Source organism: Tachysurus fulvidraco, chromosome 17 (genome assembly GCF_022655615.1).
Source record: "Tachysurus fulvidraco isolate hzauxx_2018 chromosome 17, HZAU_PFXX_2.0, whole genome shotgun sequence".
Lineage (NCBI taxonomy): Eukaryota > Metazoa > Chordata > Actinopteri > Siluriformes > Bagridae > Tachysurus > Tachysurus fulvidraco.
The window spans coordinates 3,664,579-3,688,067 of NC_062534.1; the positions used below are offsets into that span (position 1 = coordinate 3,664,579).

The window sequence follows — 23,489 nt, forward strand, 5'->3', positions numbered from 1 at the left end:
GAGACTTGCTTGACAAATATTAAAAAAGACTCGTCTTGACATTCATGACTTGAGACTTGACTCGGACTTGAGTTAAATGACTCAGAGATGGGGACTCGACTCGAGTCAGACTTAAGTTGCAAATTTGAGACTTGAGACTTGCTTGACAAATATTTAAAAAAAAGACTTGACTTGGACTTGAGTTAAATGACTCAGAGATGGGGACTCGACCTGACTCGAGTCAGACTTAAGTCACAAATTTGAGACTTGAGACTTGCTTGACAAATATTAAAAAAGACTCGACTTGACATTCATGACTTGAGACTTACATGTGACTTACTCCCACCTCTGTCGACTAGGCTAACGACCTTTCATATACGTCTATAGTACTAAGCCTAAACTATCCAAGGAGCAGTTTAGACACAGCAGAGGGAAAAAGTTAAATGATTATTCATGTTACTTAAATGCACACAAACAGCTTAAAGATTCCCTCAAGCGTACAAATCATGAAATTATATTGTAATACGTCATGAAATATATAACAACATATCAGACTTCACTGCCAAATATCACTAAGAAATGCACACACCATTGAGGACAAAGCTCCAAACATACAACATATAATCTCCATCTTCACAAACTTATATGGATTCCCTTACAAAAATTTGGCTTCAGAAATAAACACAAAACATAGTGTAGAGTTAGGAACATTTTATTAATCTTTTGAATTCCCCTGACCAATCTGAGTACAGGACTCTACCAGTACGGAAAACAGAAATACTTTGGCTTGATGTTAATTTTATGAGTTGCATACAATTTTTTCACAGTGTAATATTACAGGTTGTGTATATGCACATTCACACAGAAGAAAAAAAAAAAAAAAAACACCACCACACAAATCACACACACAGCCTTGTATGGCTTATACGAGCAAAAGGTTCGATTTTATGCAGTTTTATTTTCACAGTATGACATAGACGTGTACGACCGAGTGATATCTGGCAGAAAAGCTCTAATATATTAGACAGAGATTGACGATACGAGACCAAAGACGATACGACAACCGTAAAAGTGCGTGTAGAAAGTGTACTGTTTTGCATGCATTTAATGAGAAGTGAAGGTTAAAAGGTTAGCATTAGGATCAGGTTTAGGATCAAGTTTAAGCGAGCGTCAGTGGAGAAGGAGAAATGGCAAAGAGACAAAGTACAGCCGAGGATAAGGCACGGTTGAGGAGAGAAAGTCTGCTGGCTAGATTTTTTTTTTTTGGTCACGTTTCACAGGAAGCACGAAGTCCACAGTGGTTTCAAAGGTTCCTGATATTAGCATACATTGCTATTTAGAGGTATTGTGCATGATGTGGTTTAAAAAGATAGAAAGAAACATAGGTACCTGAAGTTCTGAACAATAAGTATAAAGAAAAATATTGATTTCTTTTTGTGTAAGGAATATTTCCAGCATATTTCGAGATCGTCAAGTGAAATAAACACGACACTAAAGAGACGTAAACGTAAAGAGAAACTCCACCCACTCTCAAACACACTGGATAAATGATAGGATTCATTTTTCGATAAAGAATCATTTCCTACTGACGTTCAGCATCACGTTAATAAGAAAACCGGTAACAGAATTCACGGATACGGTGCGAATACTGGACTCGAAGTCCCCGAATGCAATGAAGTTTATGAGGTAAGGCAGTGACTCGACTCGGCTAGCGAGCTGTCGTCTATGAGACGACGAGTGCGGAGGTGATAATTGTAGTATTATCGTGAGCAGAGTACAAAGATGATGGGATGAGACACTCGGCCAGACTAAAGTGCCGCTGCATCACTCTTTTAATAGATTTCATTAGGAGATAAATTACCTTAATTTATAGTATATATACAGTAAAGGAAAATTATCCTTGGTGGAGTTTCGCTTTAGGTCAAGATTTCTCTCCATCTGTAATAAATAAGGACAAAACTCTGTATAATTGCATCTTAGAGGTGCATCTACTGTATGTTGGTAAATAAGCAACTGCATCTAGTGTTTGTGTTGCAAAGTCTCGTAACTATTTGGGAAGCTTTTCTTCGTCTCCAGGTCCTCACTATACTCCGTTTAAACTGTGTGTGTGTTTGCGTTTAACCTAAAGCGACTCATGACTCTGTAACCGCCTCCTCCTGTGATGCTGCTTCCGTACCGCTCTCAGTGATCTCAGCAGTCGCTTCCTCCACAACAGGAAGCTGATGAGTTTCCAGCTCCTTGGCTGCTGCTTCTACCTCTTCTGCTATCTTTTCCACCTCGTGAGCCACTGCTGCCACCTCTTCAGCAGTCTCCTCGACGACGACCGCCACCTCAGCAACCACCTCTGCCGCCTCGGCAACCGCCTCAGCAGCCTTCTCCACCAAGGGGGTCGGTTCCTCTGCTTTAACTTCGGCGACAAGCTCCACGGGCGTCGGCTCTGCCTCTTCTGCGGCTGCAACCTTGATGACTTCCTCTGCCACCTCATCTGACTCCTCGGCATCTTCACACCCGGTAAGAGAGAGAAGAGAAAAGTTTAACGGTTGCATGAATACATCCTCTAGTCAGTAGTGGACATATTAAAGGATTAAAATATATGCACTATTTACTGTGAAGTGCAAAAGTTTGGACGCCCTTTCTGAACGTGATAATAAAATAACTGCCTTCGATCTCTCTTATCTGAATAAAATGTTAAGAATTATGATTAAAATATTAATATTATGAACAGCAGCTGCGCTAATTAAGACAAGCCATAAAGATTTTGGAACCTCACCGAGATGAGGAGAACCATGTTAGGATCCTGAGACATCTGGAGATGTACCAGCTCCGGTTGGCTTCATAAAGTATTCAGACATACTCAGTAGAGATGCCAACTACATGTGGTCTTTAAGGACAAAAAAACCCCATCAATACAACATCTGTTGGACAGTATATTGAATTAACATAGATTTTCAATCACAGCCTCCAGTGTCACCAAATGAGGATGAGTTCCCCTACGAGTTTGGCTCCTCTCAAAGTTTCTTCCTTTACCACCCAAGGGTAGTTTTTCCTCGCTTTTATGGTGTATTATTATGTTATTCATTTTTTCATGCACTTAACATTAATCTAGTTTTCAGCAGTTCCTCCTACTACTTACTAACTATTATTACTTCCAGCATCTGTTGCTATAAATAGGGAAGTCGTGGCCTAATGGTTAGAGAGTTTGACTCCTAACCCTAAGGTTGTGGGTTCGAGTCTCGAGCCGGCAATACCACGACTGAGAAGGCACCGAACCCCCCCAACTGCTCCCCGGGCGCCACAGCATAAATGGCTGCCCACTGCTCCGGGTGTGTGTTCACGGTGTGTGCGTGTGTGTGTGTGTTCACTGCTGTGTGTGTGTGCACTTTGGATGGGTTAAATGCAGAGGACGAATTCTGAGCATGGGTCACCGTACTTAGCCGTATGTCACGTCACGTCACATCCCCAATGTCACAGAGTCTCTTCACATTCCCACTCTCACATTACACCTGAATACATTATCTTCATTTACTCGATTTTTCCCCCACTTGCTTCCACTGTATGTTGTATTCTATATTCAACTCATTTTATTCTAATTCACCATGAATGTGCTTTATGTATTCTCCTATCGATCCGTGTACGACGGAACTTACCACGAACTCACCTGTGCACACGTGAGCGAATTTTTTACATGAACAAAACCTGTGACTTAGACAACATTTACTGAAATTATAAAAAAACAGATTCAGTTCATTCTGCATTTCCTTTTCCTCATTTGACTGAACCAGTCTCAAAGAGTCCCAAAAGAAAAGATGGTGCCAAAGAAAAGTCTTTACTCAAATCCAGACCGAGTCGAATCTGGAAACCGGGAGGGACGTAGACGCTCTCTCCCCTGACAATCACAGCACCACTAGCCAATCATGGGGTTCTGTGAGGTTCAGGGTTTCATATTGCTCTGATGAGTGATGGATGAAGCTGGATGTTTTGTAGTTAACCAACTGGAGGAGAAAATGGGGAAAATCTTGCTAACGTCGTCAACATAGCTGTTTAAATCATGAGTAGCTCAAAGCCTTAATCTATGGGGGGTGCAAACTTTTGCACTCATCTGTACCGATGGTGTACATAATATACATATACTGGGAGTATTCAACAAACCGGTACATAACGAAGTGTGTATACATACAATATGTGTGTGTGTATTAAATATGACCTATATTATATAGTCTTGATTTTTTTTTTCAGATAGCATAGAAGAATAGACGGCATGCGAAAAGAAAAAGAGAAAATACAGAAAGGCGAAACAGAAACAGGGAAGAGACACGAGGACGGTAAAGAAGACAAAAAACAGGAAAGCTGTGGCTAAACCGTCGGTCACGTCGTTGTTGCATCTGTAAGAGTCCAACACCACAGAGACAGAACCAGAGGTTTTATTTTTTTTGTTTTACAAGTTTAATGAATCAGATAAAAGGTCTGGAAGCGTGACACGGCTTCCTGAGACGAGAAACAAAAGCAGAAAGAGAGAGAGAAGAGACAAAGAGAGATTACAGGGAGGTTACGGAGAAGGACAGACAGCAGGACTCGGTGTTAGTAGTGCAGAAGTTCAGGAGAGGAAAGAGAAACAGATCCAAAATGGCAGCAGCTACGAGTGCAGAGTCTCGACTGCCCGGTTATTATTAATCTGGAAAGAGTCAGAAAAGAGACAGTTAGAAAAGAAAGGAAGGAAATCATGTGGTTTATTTTTTTTGTTGGAATTCATCTGTACGTTGTGTTAAAGGTGGGGTCTCCGTTGTTTGAGAAATGCTTCAGAAAACTGAGTCGGGCTGCCAAACAAAACAAAAACAAACGTGTAGCCAATGAGCAGAAAGGGGCGTGTCTCGTCAATATGGGCAGAGAGAGTGTTCAGTGCGCATGTGTGACGTTAGCAGAAAGCAGTTTTAACATTGACATGGAGGATAAAAACAAAGAAAGAAAGCGAAGAAAGACTTACGATAAGGCAAGAAGTAGGACATGTTAATATAGGATCAGCTTTCCAGCGCTGGAGAGAACTGAAGGAGCAGGAAGTTGGCCACATATTCACAGGTTGGAGTTTCCCAAGTCAATAACTCCTGAGCTAAACGCTGTTACTACACAAATAACACCTCTTTTCTATCGTAGTAATGTAGAGAGGCAGCTACAACCGCGTTTTGTGTAGTAACAGCGTTTAGCTCAGGAGTTATTGACTCGGGAAACGCCGACCTGTGAATATGTGGCCGACTTTACTTAAGACGCCGAGGCGCTTTTTTCCTTCTCGATAGGTGAGTAACGTTGGTTTTGCTTTGTTACACAGAACTAATATATGCCTTTGTCCTTTACATGATTATGCTTGTGTCTCATTTCTTTCCGTTAGTCGCCTGGGTTACGTATGTATGTGTGGGCGGAGCTATCGATACAGGGGTGGGACCCGTTTGGGTTAGGGGCGTGTTTGTTTTGGTGATTGTATATGTCAACATCGGCTTTCAAACGACGGAGACCCCACCTTTAATTCAGGAAAACACACATCACTTCCATGCAGTGGAAATAAGGTGTACGCTGAGGTGGTATGTAATAACGTGTGAGAAAGTTTTGTTGAGGAATAAAACACCCGAGTGCAGAAAATCAAAACGGCGAAGTAGACGAATCGGACCTCACATCATCACCCCGAAGTCTGTCAGCATCTGTTTCATTGCCTTTACACGGCATCAATTTGTAGGCGATCGCAATTCCGTAAAGAACAACGTGTACGTTTTAACTTTTTATAGTTATAGTACACTTTTTTTTTCTTTACATATGCAAAACAAGTTAGTGCTCATACTGTAGCAGATAAGTTATTGTTTCCATAGCTTCTCTTTTTTCTTTTACTCTCTTGGGATTGATAAGACAAATTTCAGTGCTCCATTTCCTGAAGAAATGCTAACTAAAGAATTTCCCAAGGTGGAAAAACCTCAGTTCAAAAACGTGAAACAAACATCTGGGTCCTGATGTTGGACCTTCTCATCATCAGGGTCCTGATGTTGGACCTTCTCATCACCGTATCAACAGTAACAGATGTTTTTTTTTGTTTGTTTATACAGTACAAATCCCTGTCTATGTCGTTGCTATAGAAAGCAGCGTATTAAAACAAACGCATTAATACCCAATAACCTGTGATTTGTTTCATGGCCATTAAAGCTTTTAATTCAAACCCCTTTTCTGGTCAATCAGAATCGAGAATTTTAAATGCTAGACACAAAACAAAACCCATTTTCGTCACCTTCTGCCTTCAGAGCCTTCAGCGAACCGAGCTGACGTGACGGATAACTGAAGTGGCGTGTTGATTCATCCGACGCTTCTATTCAGACGTTTAATAAATGTGATCTGTCATGTTATTGAACTGCGGCTCTGCACTGAAAGGGAAAGGAATGCCGCTGGCTCGGAAGGACGACTAACGTGGGTGTGTTTTAAACAGACTTCTCATTCTGAATGTAAAAAAAAAAGTTAATGTTTTTTAATAGGGAAAAATACAATCGGGTTCATTTGAGAACATAATCGGTCTATTCAGAAAACCAGCCACGTTGAGTTTGTTGCGTTTATTTCCTCCCACTGAAGACTTTTTATATTAACATTGCCCTGAGAATCTACTTAACATTATTCACCGGTTTAACAGCTTTAATAGTGATTTTCAGTACTGTATCAAATACACCAGAAAGCTTAAAATATACGAGTCACCAACACTGAAACATGCTACGTACAGGATGTCATTCGGTACGAGATTTAAATAATAATACGGACGAAAGAACAAATCCCTGATTTGTTCAGTAAAGATTTCGCAGTCTCTGCTAACAGCTTCCTTATCTACACCATCGCTGATCTAGATCCGTTGTAACGGAGATAATACGGTGTAATTGCATCGTGGTGGAGATCCAAGGTGTTCAGAGATGTTTGTCACGGTTCATTTCACGGTACTGACAGAGTGCTAGCTGTTGTTTTTTTTTCTATAGAGAAAAGCAGAACGGAGGAACGACGGGATCGGATAAGGGCGTGTTCGGGAGATTGCGGGCGATCTAGGACGTGTCGGCGTGTGTCGTTAAACAGTACATTATGTATGTATGGGATAAAAGATAACGGGGTCGTGTCGTTATGAGAAAATGGTCAATGGCAGGAAGGTGTGATGGGGCCTTGATGCGAAGCGAAGTTAGTGCGTCTGTAAATGTTTAATAAACACTATGATTACAGCATTGAGGTGTGCTCATTACTGTGAAGTGCATTATAGTAATAAAAACACACCAAATTAAATAAATAAATATTTGTCAATAAAAGTCATGTTTTTGTTTAACCTGGGAATCTTCTTATCTGAGCAGCAATGCTTTAAAATCTACTATCCAGGACATAAAATCTGTTGATTTGTCCAGTCCAGTCCACTCCAGTCCAGTCATCCTGCACATTTACTTCGCTTCACAAAGCGCAGACTCTCAAATTAGTGCACGAGACAGCTAGTGCACAACGATTGGATGGTTTCCGTGCTAAGGCTATTTTGGTGAAAATCTTCAATCGGAGCTAAAAATATTCCTATTCTTGTAGAGAAACGTGACCTCTCACCTATTCACTGTCCCTACATTGTTAAAACACAACAAATAAAAATAAATCACCTCACTGAAGTCGTTACATTCAAACTCGTGCGTCGGTTCCACTCGAATTAATGCCATTTGTTTTGTTTTTCTTATACACAACAGGATTTGTTCATGTTGTATATTCGAAAAAATTCTCTCATCTGAGCTGAGGATCGAACCCGAGTCACTGGTGTTAACTGCGATAACGTGATACTAATGTTCTAGTTCTAGATCCCTGCTGTTTTTCATTAAGAAGTGATCGATTTTACAGTAAAACCGATCGAAACCCATTTTCATCAGAATCCCAGTATCTCGGCGTACACTCTGGCGTACACACATATTCCCATTTTTCCCAGAATTGCTATCCTCCCTGAACTTACTCTTTGGTGGCCATGGTTTGGGCTTCCACTCGCTCTTAGGTCGTTCCCCGATCTCCGTAATGCGATCGGTAAAACGAGCGCTGTCTGTCGTTACCGTCCTGTACGCCTGTGAAAAAACAAAACACATTACATAATCAAGTAAAGCTGCTTTTCATTCTCACAGACCAGAAACCATGAAGAAACTTACATAAGTCAGAGCGCCAGCAAAAGCTCCACCACACAATACTAGATAAACCAGATTCTCTCCCGTGCCACCAGGAACCGACGACATGAGCCTCCGAGGAACGACTGCAGAGAAAAGAAGAGAGCTTTAAAAAGAGAACGGGATCATAAGATCGCATACAATAAATGAGTCATGTCAACTCTCGAGATATCTTCTGTGTTGTTAACGGATGCCAAAATCTTTTACACCAATCATTATGTCCAAGATATTTTTGGTGTCCAAAATCAGCGTCTTCACTGTAGAATCTTTTTGGTCCATAAATCCTTAAGACTTCCTACAAATGACATCATTCATCTCTGCAGCCATATTTTAAAAATAGTATTCCAGCAATTTCAGTTCCTGACCTCCGGAGATGGAAAGAAATATTCTTCACCGAAGAATATTTATATATTTAAAATATTGTTTATCCTAAATTATTCTTTTTATTTTGAATCACAACCACAATTGGATTTTGTCCGTATTCTCTCACGATGACCGACAAAAGGATCAAATCCTGCATCCTAACAACAATAAAAAAAAAGTGGAAGTGACTGAAGAAGGTTTTTTGTGGCAGCTGGTAAGCTGGTTATGTGCTTCATACCCAAGAAGCAAGCAGGAGACAACAAATATGGGATCTGTCAAAATATTGTTTTATATAGAATGTTTTATATATACGGTTAGAACGAATATGATTTATAATATATAGGATTTATTTTTACTGGTTAATTTTTCAGAAGGCAAACAGCAGCACACGCACACACACACACACACACACACTCACATATACACACATGCACTCACACACATACACATACATATACTCACACACATACACGCACACACACACACACTCAAATACACACTCACACTCACATACACGCGCACACTCACATACACGCGCACACTCACATACACGCGCACACTCACTCACATATACTCACATACACATACACACACACACTCACACACATGCATATACTCACACACATGCATATACTCACACACATGCATATACTCACACACATGCATATACTCACACACATGCATATACTCACACACATACACTCACACACACACACACAGTGTATTTGTCTAAGAGATGACATGTGGTCACAGATTAAACCAACACAGTTTTCTGATAAAACACAGGGTCCTGATATCAGTGCTTTCCAAAGTTCTTTCGCTTTTTACACCGGTTCTTGCACCACAGATATTTTTTGGCTATGACTATTTTAATGCAACTGGATAATAAAATTTATTATAAGGTTAGTGTAAAGACAACAACCATAAAGAAATGCACCAGAAACTTACATACAGTATAACAGCAGGTTATGAGTAAGGAATACAACATAACAGGGTGTGCTGTTTTTAGAAAATACTGCCATAACTCCAACACCATTAAACTTGTTTATAGAAATATATCAGAGCAGCAGAAAACAAATCAACAATTTCTAACCAATCAGAATCGAGAACTGAGAATTGTTTACGCAGCTCATTTGCATATCCATGGACACTAATTTAATGGCGAAAAAAGTCAACAATAACGACTAAAATCTACAGCACTGGGTTTTAGGAAGACATTTTGAGTTTATACGCAGGGTTTGGTGTACTTTTTAGCGTAGTGTTGAGCTCGAACACACGTTTCATACACGAGCGAGCGTACGCGCGTGCCCGCACACGCACATGCGCGCACACGTAAGGAGCCATTTCTCTAAGGGACTAATGAAGGTCATAAATATAATAATCCACCTCTGTGTTATACATATATTATAAACACGAACCCCCCAAACATCGGTGTAACTTTACACGCTCACTAAACAAGATAGAAGACTCAGATCGTACAAAACAGTACAAAATGTCACTATTGTAATCATCCCTAAAGTGTCCACGTGCACTTGCACGGCAGGGTGGACTTTACTAGAAAAATCCCCCTTTTTGGAGCTTCTAGTACATTGTGTACTTTAGGCCATTCTGCTTAAATATAAACATTACAAAATGTTGTTCAATATAATCTACTTAGACACAATAATCTCCTTAAACACACATTTGTTCAAAGGCTTTGATTAATGCATTAACAAGAATGAAATGTAGGTGTGACCTTCACCTCCCCTTTGCATGCATGCGCGCACACACACATACACACACACACGCACATGTACATGCACACTCACTCTCTCACTCTCTCTCTCTCACACACACAGTATTAAAATGTTTGCATGCTCTTCATACAGATGACCTTATGATGTTCTTCAGATCAGACGTGTTATATACAGAATAAACGTGATATATAAAGCATAAACGTGTTATATACAGAATAAACATGTTATATAAAGCATAACGTGTTATTCTCACCGTCTCTGTGTAAGATTACACGCTGTGTGATGGAGGATCTGACCAGAGGACAAAACCTCTGTAAAGTCGCCCTGCACGAATGCATGGTTTATTCTCTTCAGTGCTACAGGAGGACTACAGCGAGATGACCCACTCAAACAAGGTGGATCAAGCGGACCTAAAGTGGGAAGTGCAAAGAGAAGTGATGAGTCGGTTCGAGAATCGGTTCTTTTTTAGTGAAATTCGAGGATTGAACTATATGTTAATGTTAACCCTTGACCGAAACGTTTTTATGTATTTTTTTTAATTATCATTTTTTTAAAAGGAACAGCTCGAAAAATCGTATTTTGTCTGGGTTACATTATAAAATAGCAATGAACCGAGAGAAGAAAGAGTCGGCTCCTTTACGAAAGAGTCGGCTCCTTTAAATGACCAGACGTGACGTGATTGCGTCACGCTCATTCCGGAAGTGAATTTCTCATTCATTCCTATCCCTTTATTTATTTATTTATTTGTTTATTTATTTATTTACCATTCTTTTTTCCCCATATATATTTTACTCTCCTTGTTGTATCAGCATGTGATTTATATCCTATAAATATTTACATCTCTTTAATAACCACATTGTGGGATGTTTTGTTTTTCTTCTCAGACTGAAACCACATCATCCTTCATTCCTTCTCTTATAACCACTACAGTGTTCAAGCTCTGTTTAACTTCCTGTTTTAGTTCACGCCTTTGTTTGTTTACAGAAAAACTCTGAGATTCTTTGTTCAGCTGATTATTTATTGCTGACACTACAGACCAACCAAAAAGTTAAAGAAATAAGTAAAGCAAAGCAAAAAACAAACAAACAAAAAACAAACCTGCATTTTATTAGAATAAACAAAAAAAAGCATTTTATTAAAGATGTTTGTAGACATTTGGCAAACTAAGAAAAGATTCTAGAGTTAATGGAAGCATTTAAACATAAAACACAGTATGTGGTGCATAAAATGCAAAATCAGAACTAGATTAGATTTTACAATCACATATTGTTATTCAAATGTGCATTTTCATAGTTTTTTTATTTTTAAATATCATCTAAAATAAAACTGTGTGAATATCGTGTGAAAATGTAAATCTTTGGACGTTTTTCTTTTGTTGTGGTTTATAACATACCTCCCGGGTGCCAATAGTTTTTTCCCTTTTCTATAGCTACCAAGCACGTCGTGTCGTGAAGAAAACTCTATTTACACCAGACATCCCTGTCAGTGGCTGACTTCATGATTTCTACATATTTTATATTTTAAGAATTTTTTCATCCTTTAGTTATCCCACAAGGACAGAAAGGTTCGAGCACAGGGTAAAGAAGATGAGACAAGAAAAGTGTAGAACTGATTTTCAGTGACATTGCAGCCTAAGTAGAAAATGTATTTAAACCATGAGAGCAGTTTCCTCTAATGTTTTACACTAGCTAACTATCTATAATGATGTCCAGTAGACAAAAAAAATCAACAAATAATGAACACATTTACATCTTTATTATACATGACAATAGAGGACAACAAATCTGAGGCAAAACAGGCCAGGAAAACAAATCTGCAAGAAGAAAGAAAGACTGATTAGATGTATATAATAATAATAATAATAATAATAATAATATTAGTGATCATTAGCAGTAGTAGTAGTGTGAATTAAAGATAAGATGAGTGGTCTTTGCAGCCTGATACTGATCATTTAATGAGCATTTAACTTTTCAGGTGAAGAAAATATCACATCATACTTGATGTGTAAATACGATGTAATCAGTAGGAACTTAAGCATTAAGAGTGTTGCTTACAAATTAGGGCTCATTACTCCAGTCCATTGCTTGTTTTGTATTCCTGCACATCGCTCCAGTGTTTTTTGAACAGCTAAAAAAAACAACATAATTTTTGTGCCTATTCAGTAACTTAAAATATGTATTATTTCTAAAAAATAAAATAAAAACTCTTTAAGAGGCTCAACTATGATTCTGTGAAGATTACCATCATCCACAGGAGAGCTGTGGTTCCGAAAGCCATGCCCACTCTCAGCATGTTCGGTTTGGAAGGATCCGGCTTGGTCGCAGTGAAAGCGTTCCTGCTCACGACTGGAGAAGGAAAACAGAAGATTTCAAACTTATCGTCATGCCACAGTTTGATAAAAAAAAAGAATAAAAGGCAAAATGGAGAAATATTTCAGCAAAGCAATCTGCTTTAACGACAAAAATATAATTATATTTCTTAAAATGAATGAAAAAAACACAATATGATATTAGATACATGATATAAAATAAATATACAGCAGGAGCGCACATAAAATATATGAGAAATATATAATAAATATATATTTATATATCTCTATATAGTTATAAATATACATGTATATATCTCTATATAGTTACAAATATACATTTATATCTCTATATAGTTATAAATATAAATTTATTTATCTCTATACAGTTATAAACATACATTTATTTACCTCTATATAGTTACAAATATACATTTATATCTCTATATAGTTATAAATATATATTCATATGTCTCTATATAAAATATGTAACACGTTACAAGTATATAATAGAACAATAATAGTAATAATGTTGGGGGTTCTGAGGCAAAACTGCTACAATGAACCTAAGCTAGGCTAGGCTAGGCTAAGCTAGGCCAGGCTATGCTAAGCTAGGCTAGGCTAGGCTAGGCTAAGCGATAAGGTACAGGATAAACTAAGGTCAGCCATACAGGCCTAGCTAGATAATATAATCGAATAAAAACATTTACACATATTTAACTTTGGTAACACGTATGAACAACACGTCCCAACACACATCTATACTCACTCTTATGTAAAGTCGGAGTTCGCAATAATAACCGCCCGAGAGACATTTTGACACAGAGCATAAGGACGAGCTGCTCGATCAGATCAGTGGAAGATTAAACTCGTCTGAATGACAAGTCAAACACACACAGAGCAATCGATTTAGCTTTAAAGTGATGCTGAAAACGAGCATGAGAAAAAATACATAAGAAGTAATAAGTTATAAAGGCTTAATTAATGCATTCAAAAGACAGAATCGTGAACAGCAGTAGTTCTCAAACTACTTGTAACCTATTCATATGTAGTATATCGATGCTCTACATCAACCCAATCCACAATCATTAATTAATCATGTTGTAGAAATAATATTCTTCACCTTTAGGCTGTCAGTTCGATTCAGTGACCAGAAAAAAAGAAACTATAGCTTCTCCCTAACAGGGTTTAATCTGAATAGTGATTTAGGACCTTGATATTCACTGTATGGCCCAAAGTTTATGGACACCTGCTCATCACATCCATCTGTGCTTGTTAAACATCCCATTCCACATTTATTCCCTTTGTTATTATAATAAGATCTGCTCCTCTGCGAAGGCTTTCCAATAGATGGATGTATCCTGCCTTGATGCCCGATGACGCCTGAGATATGCACACCTGTGACCCGAGAAGTTCAGAAAAGCGGTTGAAAATGAATGAATGAATGAATGAATGAATATTGACTATGATAATAAGAGTAATACTGACTATATCATCTGAAATGTGGATTGCACCACAGTAAAATGTACTAAAGTAAAAAGTCACGTAACTAATAAATTTGATTATCAACTTGATAAATAACTCAACCAATGTAAAGTTAATTACGAAATAAATGTTAAAGATAACAACAATATATTATTAATTTTTGTTTTTATGACGCACTTGTATGTTTTATATGAACACTGGCAAAAATGAAAATGACTACTATTAATAATAATAGTAACAACAACAACAACAATAATAATAATAACAGTAATAATAAAAGTCATAAAATAATAATAACAGTAATAACAGTAATAACAGTAATAATAAAAGTCATAACAATAAGTACAATAATAATAATAATAATAATAATAACAATAATAGTAACACTAATAGTAACACTAATAATAATAATAATAATAATAACAGTAATCATAAAAATCATAACAATAATTACAATAATAATAATAATAGTAGCACTAATAGTAACAATAATAATGATAATGATAATAATAATAATAATAATAATAATAATAATAATAATAATAATAATAATAATAATAATAATAATGTACTTCGGTGTAGTTTGATGGTTTTACCCGGAAGAGAAGAGCAGTCTATGCGCATGCGCAGACAGCGGATTGTCCCGGAGAAAAGCCGAGTCGCCATGTTGGTTCCGTCACCACGTGAAGACTGTTGATCCAAAAGCCAGTGAAGTTTCAGGGGGTAATTAATCAGAACCCGGTCCGGGATCTGTGATCGTAGCAGCGCAGCAGGTTAATGTTGCTCTAGCACAGTGACAGCAGCATGCCCTCGGTATCACTGCCGCCCAAAGAGAACGCTCTCTTTAAGAGAATATTGGTAAGTTATGGGCTGTTTTTACTAAACCTACAGCTTCAGCAGACATTTATCACTTCAGCACTCACTAACTTACTGGCTTAAAGTCAGTTAAAGTCGAGCCTTTTGTTCGTTTACACAGCTCAAGTCAGTGCTGGAGTGTAGGGCTGTAGTACAATTCACTGAGTGTAGTGCACTAGGTAGGGCACGTGCTAATAACTCTACACAGTGATTTGGGACACAGCCCACGGGGTCTGCTCTCATATAGTGACACTAGTTTAATGCTCAGAGCTCAAGAGACTGTTTAATGTCAAGTTGTATAAACTAAATGTTTAGAACAAAAAAGAACTATATATTATGTCATTATATTATTATTATTATTATTATTATTATTATTAGAATGTAACAACTTTATGCTGCATATTTGTTTGGAATAGGAGCTCGTGTGCTCAAAAAGTCGTTTTGACGTCACAGGTTGCTTATTTGCATATTCATCGAATCGTCTAGGTCATTTGCATATAAAATAAGTGCTACAAGAAGAATAGAGTTTTAGTAGAATGCAAAACGAGTAAGGGATAAAACCCTCAGATTGGTGTTCGGGAGGGAAATGATTAACGATAGTGTGGTGTGATAGAGCCGGTGTGACATGGGTTTTATTCCTACACAGAGATCAGACTTTACTGATGATGATGATTTTTTTTTTATCTGTTTAACTCGATCTTTTTCCTCTCTGTCTCGAAGTCTTCACGTTTAAACAGAAAACCGAGATTGTCACGTGAAGAGAAAGGGCAAAGTCCTGTCTCGAAAGCTCGGACGCTGGAGATTTCTTCCACAGAGTCTCCGTACGGATCATGTCCCGGCGTCTGTCCCCGTGCATGAGCTGTTACTATAGAAACAGTGACTTGATAAACACGTTAATATAAACCTGCAACCGTCAGAACTGCGGTTACAGAGAACGAACACCTTCTGACAATGTAACATGCTTTACATTTCTCGCTCTTTTTTCTCTCTCTCTCGTGTACTTCAGAGATGCTACGAACACAAGCAATACAGAAACGGCCTGAAGTTCTGCAAGCAGATCCTGACCAACCCTAAATTTGCTGAGCATGGGGGTAAGATTGACGTGAACACCTCGGTAATGTTGATTTTGCTGAGTTACTTCACTATGTACGTGTTTGTCCATCCGCAGAGACGCTGGCGATGAAGGGACTGACGCTGAACTGTCTGGGAAGAAAAGAAGAGGCGTACGATCTGGTCAGGAGAGGCCTCCGTAACGACCTGAAGAGTCACGTCTGTATCCTTCGTGATCGTTGTTGCGTGTGGTGTAATTGCATGAACTTTTTTGGGGGGTGGTGTTTATTTTCAGTTTCCAAAATAAACAGGTACCTAATTGAGGAACTCAATTTTAAAGAAGTACCATAAACACCGTTTAGTGGTGGAAGAAAAAACACCAAGCATTTAACTCCTGGGTGTGGCGTGTGGGCACGTGGCTTCCTTCCTTGACTCCACCCCTACAGGCTGGCACGTGTACGGTTTGCTGCAGCGCTCTGATAAGAAATACGATGAAGCTATTAAGTGCTACAGAAACGCGCTGAAATGGGACAAAGACAACCTGCAAATTCTCAGAGACCTCTCGCTGCTACAGATCCAGATGAGGGACCTCGAGGGATATCGGGTGAGGCAGAGAGAAAAAGAACAAGTGTGTGTGTTTGTGTGGTGCCATAATAGTTGCACTGCAACTAATTTCCCTGTCTGTGGGATTCCTGTAGGAGACCAGGTACCATTTGCTTCAGTTGCGTCCGGCTCAGAGAGCATCGTGGATCGGTTACGCCATCGCCTATCACCTGCTGCAGGACTACGAGATGGCAGCCAAAATCGTGGAGGAGTTCCGCAAAACCCAGCAGGCGCGTTACGAATATACACACACACACACACTAGCACACAACCGAAACTGATTTGCAGTGTGTATCTCTATTCGAGAGGAACGGATTATTTTTCACATTTGCGTCGATAAAAATCTCGACGAGAACGAAGTACGCTCCCTCAGTACTGTTGCACCGGCACTCCATCGCTTTGCTTCTCGAAGTCAGCTACTTCCTGCTGCTGTTAATATAGATTAGATTAGATTAGACTAAAGCAGCAATTGCAAGATGTACAGTATATAGAGTATGATTACAATGTTTACAGTATAAACAGGATAATATACAGATGAATATTCTATAGACATGATATACAGGGTGTTATTATATGTGTTATGTGTTATTATACTGACATGATACGTAGGGGTGGGCAGACACAAGGACCCAGAGATCAGTAAGGTGGCAGCCGTAGGGAAAAAACTGTTCCTCAGTCTTACTGGGTTTTTGTCCGGAGGATTATGAAGCGCTTACCAGAGTGAAGGCGGACAAACAGTCTTATGTTCAGGGTGAGAGGAGTCCTTAAGATCGCCGCGAGCTCGACGCAGACGGCGTTTCCTTCGGACGGCCGTCGTTAAAAACGAAGGACCGCAGGACGCGTCTCGGCGAAGCGAGAGGGTTTGATGATGACTGTTTCACCTTTCTAGTGTTGTAGGTCTTTAGCGTTTTATGTGGGTTTAGAGGTTGTGTATTAGTGCATAGTTCATGGTTGGGTTTTTTTTTTCTTCTTAAAACAGACATCTCCAGATAAAGTGGACTACGAGTACAGTGAGCTGTTGCTGTATCAGAATCAAGTGCTCCGAGAGGCGGGACTTTTTAAAGAGGCCTTTGATCACCTGATCAGCTACGAGAAGCAGATCTGCGACAAACTGGCTGTCGTGGAGACCAAAGGTGAGTTTAGTTCTATATATTTTAATAAAAACGTTTTGTGTTGCTGAGAAACCAGGAAAATGATCGTTGACTGTAACAAACACATTCCTTAAATGTTTTTAATAAACATCTCCACACTAAACTAGCTGCTAGACAGTAATCTGACATCAGCATGTTATGTAGTGATTAGTGATTAGAAATTCACATATATTGTGTGTGTGTGTGTGTGTGTGTGTGTGTGTTTGTCATTAAACATAACGTAGGAGAGTTGTTGCTGGAGTTGGATCGAGCCAGTGAAGCCATGGAGGTTTATCGCCATCTGCAGGAGAGAAACCCTGAGAATTGGAGCTACTACCAGGGATTGGAGAAAGCACTGAAACCTGGTAAAAAAAAAACCACCACACACTCGTACTGATTAAACAAGTCTTTTCACTCTGAGGCTGTGTGCGTGTGTGTGTGTTTAGGGAGTGTGGAGGAGAGGCAGCAGATTTATGAAGATGTCTGGATGAAGTTCCCTAAGGGATTAGTGCCAAGGAGGCTGCCACTCAGTTTCCTTACAGGTGAGTGTTTCCCCCTCTTTTTCTTTACTCTAAAGAAGCCACACCTCCTTCACTGAGACTGACAGTCACTTAGACTGACACACTGAGGCCACACCTTTTTCCCTTCAAACTGATGGGCACAAATACAACGTCGATTTCACTAGCATTGACTGGCATTGAAGGCCACGCCTCTTTCCCGTCGGGTTGTGTGGGCGCTCAGGCCACGCCTCTTTCCCATAGGGTTGTGTGGGCGCTCAGGCCACGCCTCTTTCCCATAGGGTTGTGTGGGAGCTCAGGCCACGCCTCTTTCCCATAGGGTTGTGTGGGAGCTCAGGCCACGCCTCTTTCCCATAGGTTTGCTCAGGCCATGCCTCCTTCCTTACATTTGTAATAATTTTACAGTTTCTTAAAGGACTTTAATAGATTGCAAAATGTCGGATTTGTTGCAAATGAACTGCCACAATAATTCAGACGTTTTTTTTTTTTGTCTGTTTTACTCTGGATTTGTTCAGGAGAGAAGTTCAGGGAGTGTCTGGATCATTACCTGAGGGTGAACTTCAGTAAAGGATGTCCTCCACTTTTCACTACTCTGAAATCTCTCTATCACGACAAGGAGAAGGTAAGACAGACGTGTGTGTGTCTATGGGTGGGTGGGGGTGTCTGGGTGGGTGTGTCTGTCTGGGTCGGTGTGTCTGTCTGGGTGGGTGTGTCTGTCTGTGTCGGTCGGTGGGTGGGTGTGTCTGTCTGTGTCGGTCGGTGGGTGGGTGTGTCTGTCTGTGTCGGTCGGTGGGTGGGTGTGTCTGTCTGTGTCGGTCGGTGGGTGGGTGTGTCTGTCTGTGTCGGTCGGTGGGTGGGTGTGTCGGTCGGTCGGTGGGTGTGTCTGTCTGTGTCGGTCGGTCGGTGGGTGTGTCTGTCTGTGTCGGTCGGTGGGTGGGTGTGTCTGTCTGTGTCGGTCGGTGGGTGGGTGTGTCTGTCTGTGTCGGTCGGTGGGTGGGTGTGTCTGTCTGTGTCGGTCGGTGGGTGGGTGTGTCGGTCGGTGGGTGGGTGTGTCTGTCTGTGTCGGTCGGTGGGTGGGTGTGTCTGTCTGTGTCGGTCGGTGGGTGGGTGTGTCTGTCTGTGTCGGTGGGTGGGTGGGTTGTCTCTGTCTGTGTCGGTTTTGTGTGTGTGTGTGTGTGATCAGAGCTCAGTGAGGACGATGGTGATTGTAACTTGTCTCATGGCAGGTGTCGGTCATTGAGCAGATGGTGTTGAGCTATGAGGCGACTTTGAGAAGCTGCAGAATGTTCAGCCCGAGCGGTAAGTCATGAACGTGAGAACACTGTAAAAAAAAAACACTTCAAATGTAAAGACTGTGGGATTAAAAAGGTTTTAATGAAATCTGTAAAGTATTTGTAATGTAGCAGCACACACTAATGCCTAAGGGTCACACAGTAACTGATCCAACCTGAACACACCAAAATGTGTGTGTTCACATTACTAGGAGAAATCAAAACAACCACAGTGTGTGTGTGTGTGTGTGTGTGTGTGTGTGTGTGTGTGTGTGTGTGTGTTAACGCGCGCTGACATGCGAAAACAGAAAGGAGCAAATTTACAGGCAACAAAGCGAGTCATCACGTTGCACAACAGCTGAGATCAGAGTGTTAACGTTTCATCTCATTGGTTCCTTCTCGCTAACCACCGGTGTGAAAGGAAGCCCCTGTTTACCTGCTCGTTCATGAAAGAGCTGAATCAGAAGAGCATGACTTAATGATGTCTTGCGTAGGCGAGTCTGTACCTGGTGTAGACAGATTCCTGCGTAGCCCGATCCCGACCTGACGAGAGCCGAATCCGTTGTGGTGTTTCTGTTCATTTCTAAATCTAAACAGTGTATAAAAATGTTTCGTGTATAAAAATTCCACAACAGACACAATTATTAAAAATAATCTGGCAGATTCACAGGGGGGCACGGTGGCTTAGCGGTTAGCACGTTCACCTCACACCTCCAGGGTTGGGGGTTCGATTCCCGCCTCCGCCTTGTATGTGTGGAGTTTGCATGTTCTCCCCTTGCCTCGGAGGTTTCCTCCGGGTACTCCGGTTTCCTCCCCCGGTCCAAAGACATGCATGGTAGGTTGATTGGCATCTCTGGAAAATTGTCTGTAGTGTGTGTGTGAATGAGAGTGTGTGTGTGCCCTGTGATGGGTTGGCACTCCGTCCAGGGTGTATCCTGCCTCGATGCCCGATGACGCCTGAGACAGGCACAGGCTCCCCGTGACCCGAGAGGTTCAGATAAGAGGTAGAAAATGAGTGATTGAGAGTGGCAGATTCACAGAATCACATTTTCCCTCGTCCCGTTTGACGGAATCATTAAGATTTTACTGCGTCATTTATTCAGCTGAACGTATCGTCACGGGTGGAAAAAAGGTGTTTCTATTAAAGTGGCCTGCGATTGTGATGTGTGTTGTGCGTAGATGACGGAAAAACGGAGCCTCCCACCACCCTGCTGTGGGTTCAGTATTTCCTCGCCCAGCATTTCGATCACATCGGACAACAGACCGTCGCCCTGGACTACATCAACGCGGCCATCGAAAGCACCCCGACGCTTATCGAGCTTTTCCTCATCAAGGCCAAGATCTACAAGGTAGTACCGAGTTTTATAAAGTATTCTTCTTATGCATTATTGTTTCGCATTATTTCGGTAGTAACGTTAACATTAAGCATGTCGTGTACGGAGTTTTAAATACGGTGCAGTGGGACAAACCGAGGATTAAAATGGACGTAACTCCGCCCACGTCTGCACCCGAGTCTTTCATGCCCCTTTTCCACCGAGGCAGTTTGAGTGCTGGTACGGAGCCTAATTTAGAACCAGTTCTTTACTGTTTCGACCGCCAAAGCACCGGCTCCGAACCAGGAAAAGTGGTTCTTAAGTAGCACCAAAACGTCGCTGGTCTAGACTTAAGAACCGCTTGCGTCAGGTGCTGGGGGCGGGGCTACTGTTAGCGCATTTGATAATGTACCTTAAGTATACTAATGTTTAATACACTTTTACTTTACCGCGATATGATACATTATCAGCACACATGATCGTAGGTAGCTACGTGCTAAGGCTAATTTTTTTCTGTGTTAACGATAAAATAACGTTATGTACTTTATCGATTACAACCTCCGTTTATACAGATTACACGGAGCCGCACGTACACGTTTTATTCGCCGCATTTGGATGCCGATGTAGGTTCGCAAAGCCATGAGCATTAACAGTAAAGCAACATCCGCCATCGTTGTGTTTGTGTTTGTCGCTGCTGCGCTAACGTTGCTGGGACACGTGACACGTATACAGTGACGTCACACTCGGCGCTGTGACGGCTCTCTGACCGGTGGAAAGGCAAACCGGTTCTTAGAAGGTTCGCCAGTGGAACCAACTTTGAACCAGCACTAGCGCTAGCTCTGAACCAGCACCCGGTTCTTTCCGGTGGGAAAGAGGCATCAGAGCCTCCAACAGGTTTTCTCCAGGAAATACTCAGGGTCTCGTATTCGGGTTTTGTTCGACCCGCCCTAAAACTTGACTAATTTTTTCAGGCGTTGCTCATGAACAGAGTCCCCACAGCACCGCGTCATGCTCCCATCAACCATGCTTCGATCTGGGAATGAACATTTTTCAGATGGTCTGTGGAACGCAGCACAAACGCACCAACGTCGAGTTCGGGTTCCGTCTCATCCGAGAACATTTTTCTGTTTTGACGACTCCTAGTTTATTGGGATTTAGTTACGTTTGCTTTGTTAAGTCCTTATGATGTGATTATTAATGTTTATTCCAGACACCAGATTTATTAGAGCTGCAGAATTAATTGTAGCTTTTAGAATTTGAAAGCAAAGATCTGTTAATGTGCTTTCTGTGTAAATAAATTGTTCAGAAATGAGTACAATCGATCTGTCAGGATATTTAAAAAAAAATTGTTTCTTTATTTATGACATGAAGATGTATTTAGGTTTACTACACTATGTAATGTAAAGTTTAATATATATATATATATATATATATAATTTGGTAAACAGTTTTAAACACTTTGGCCATGCACTTGTTTCTCTCTTCCTTCGTCACTCCGTCTCCTGTCCAGCATGCAGGAAACATTCAGGAAGCTGCACGCTGGATGGACGAGGCTCAGGCGCTCGACACCGCAGATCGCTTCATCAACTCCAAATGCGCCAAATACCTGCTGAAGGCAGGACTGGTGAAAGAGGCCGAGGAGATGTGCTCCAAATTTACCCGGGTTAGTTCACGCAGAGTGTGTTCGAGGTGTAGGTCGGTGCAGACCTGCTGTAAACGTTCTAAAGAGGGCACTGAGATTGGTGTCGGGGGGGAGGGGAGGGGGTTTAAGTGGTGGTCTGTTATTTATAGTAATGTCGATGGAAGCTCGGACTCCGGACTCGTCGTATCCTGTTTACTCTGGTTGTAGGTCACGTTTTCTGGGTTGTGTTCTTTGAGCGTTCTGTGATTAAACTCTGTGTGTGTGTGTGTGTGTGTGTGTGTGTGTGTTGCAGGAAGGCACATCGGCGGTGGAGAACCTGAACGAGATGCAGTGTATGTGGTTTCAGACTGAATGCGCTCTGGCGTACAAATCCATGAACAAATACGGTGACGCCCTCAAGAAGTGTCATGAAATCGAGCGAGTGAGTCGATGTCGCGGTCTTCAGAAATCACTATTGTGAAGTGTTCTGATTCTGTAATCAACCTCTCTCTCTCTCTCTGTTTGTGTCTCGCTCTGTCTCTCTGTCTGTCTCTCTCTCTGTCTGTTTGTCTCTGTTTCTCTCTCTCACACACACACTCTCTGTCTCTCTATCTCTCTGTTTGTGTCTCGCTCTGTCTCTCTGTCTGTCTCTCTCTCTGTCTGTTTGTCTCTGTTTCTCTCTCTCACACACACACTCTCTGTCTCTCTCTCTCTCTGTTTGTGTCTCGCTCTGTCTCTCTCTCTTTCTCGCTCTGTCTCTCTGTCTGTCTCTCTCTCTGTCTGTTTGTCTCTGTTTCTCTCTCTCACACACACACTCTCTGTCTCTCTACCTCTCTCTGTCTCTCTCTTGCTCTGTCTCTTTGTCTGTCTCTCTCTATTTTTGTCTGTTTCTCTCTCACACTCTCTCTCTGTCTCTCTGTTTGTCTGTCTCTCTGTCTCTGTCTGTTTGTCTCTGTTTCTCTCTCTCACACACACACTCTCTGTCTCTCTACCTCTCTCTCTCTCTCTCTTGCTCTGTCTCTTTGTCTGTCTCTCTCTATGTCTGTCTGTTTCTCTATCACACTCTGTCTCTCTGTT

The 23,489-nt window shown here is 41.0% G+C and overlaps 3 protein-coding genes across 4 annotated transcripts in view; 1 reads left to right on the top strand and 2 right to left on the bottom strand.

Moving 5' to 3' along the window:
- Window positions 1–675: 675 nt before the first annotated feature.
- On the bottom strand, window positions 676–10,836 carry LOC113645987 (protein MGARP). The gene is made up of 4 exons (XM_027151976.2): window positions 10,512–10,836; window positions 8,145–8,245; window positions 7,958–8,063; window positions 676–2,479 (listed from the first exon to the last, which is right to left on the bottom strand). Exons 1-4 carry the CDS (start codon window positions 10,594–10,596, stop codon window positions 2,112–2,114), a joined length of 660 nt encoding a protein of 219 aa, XP_027007777.2. The 5' UTR covers window positions 10,597–10,836; the 3' UTR covers window positions 676–2,111.
- Window positions 10,837–11,994: 1,158 nt separating this feature from the next.
- ndufc1 (NADH:ubiquinone oxidoreductase subunit C1) lies at window positions 11,995–14,779 on the bottom strand. Of its 2 annotated transcripts, none has more exons than XM_027151977.2 (4): window positions 14,648–14,779; window positions 12,500–12,603; window positions 12,313–12,385; window positions 11,995–12,071 (listed from the first exon to the last, which is right to left on the bottom strand). In XM_027151977.2, exons 1-3 carry the CDS (start codon window positions 14,715–14,717, stop codon window positions 12,326–12,328), a joined length of 234 nt encoding a protein of 77 aa, XP_027007778.2. In that variant the 5' UTR covers window positions 14,718–14,779; the 3' UTR covers window positions 11,995–12,071; window positions 12,313–12,325. The 2 variants fall into 2 exon arrangements, with proteins under 2 accessions (XP_027007778.2, XP_027007779.2); XM_027151978.2 differs by lacking the exon at window positions 14,648–14,779 and adding an exon at window positions 13,336–13,445.
- Window positions 14,769–23,489, top strand: part of naa15a (N-alpha-acetyltransferase 15, NatA auxiliary subunit a) — a 12,234-nt gene continuing 3,513 nt past the window's right edge. The window contains exons 1-13 of the mRNA XM_027151975.2: window positions 14,769–14,909; window positions 15,913–15,997; window positions 16,075–16,179; window positions 16,403–16,560; window positions 16,655–16,789; window positions 17,539–17,692; window positions 17,935–18,054; window positions 18,136–18,231; window positions 18,723–18,829; window positions 19,434–19,506; window positions 20,658–20,827; window positions 22,302–22,454; window positions 22,726–22,854. Of these exons, the coding sequence (XP_027007776.1) occupies window positions 14,856–14,909; window positions 15,913–15,997; window positions 16,075–16,179; window positions 16,403–16,560; window positions 16,655–16,789; window positions 17,539–17,692; window positions 17,935–18,054; window positions 18,136–18,231; window positions 18,723–18,829; window positions 19,434–19,506; window positions 20,658–20,827; window positions 22,302–22,454; window positions 22,726–22,854 (1,539 nt within the window). The 5' untranslated portion in view covers window positions 14,769–14,855. The remainder of the gene's footprint in view (window positions 14,910–15,912; window positions 15,998–16,074; window positions 16,180–16,402; window positions 16,561–16,654; window positions 16,790–17,538; window positions 17,693–17,934; window positions 18,055–18,135; window positions 18,232–18,722; window positions 18,830–19,433; window positions 19,507–20,657; window positions 20,828–22,301; window positions 22,455–22,725; window positions 22,855–23,489) is intronic.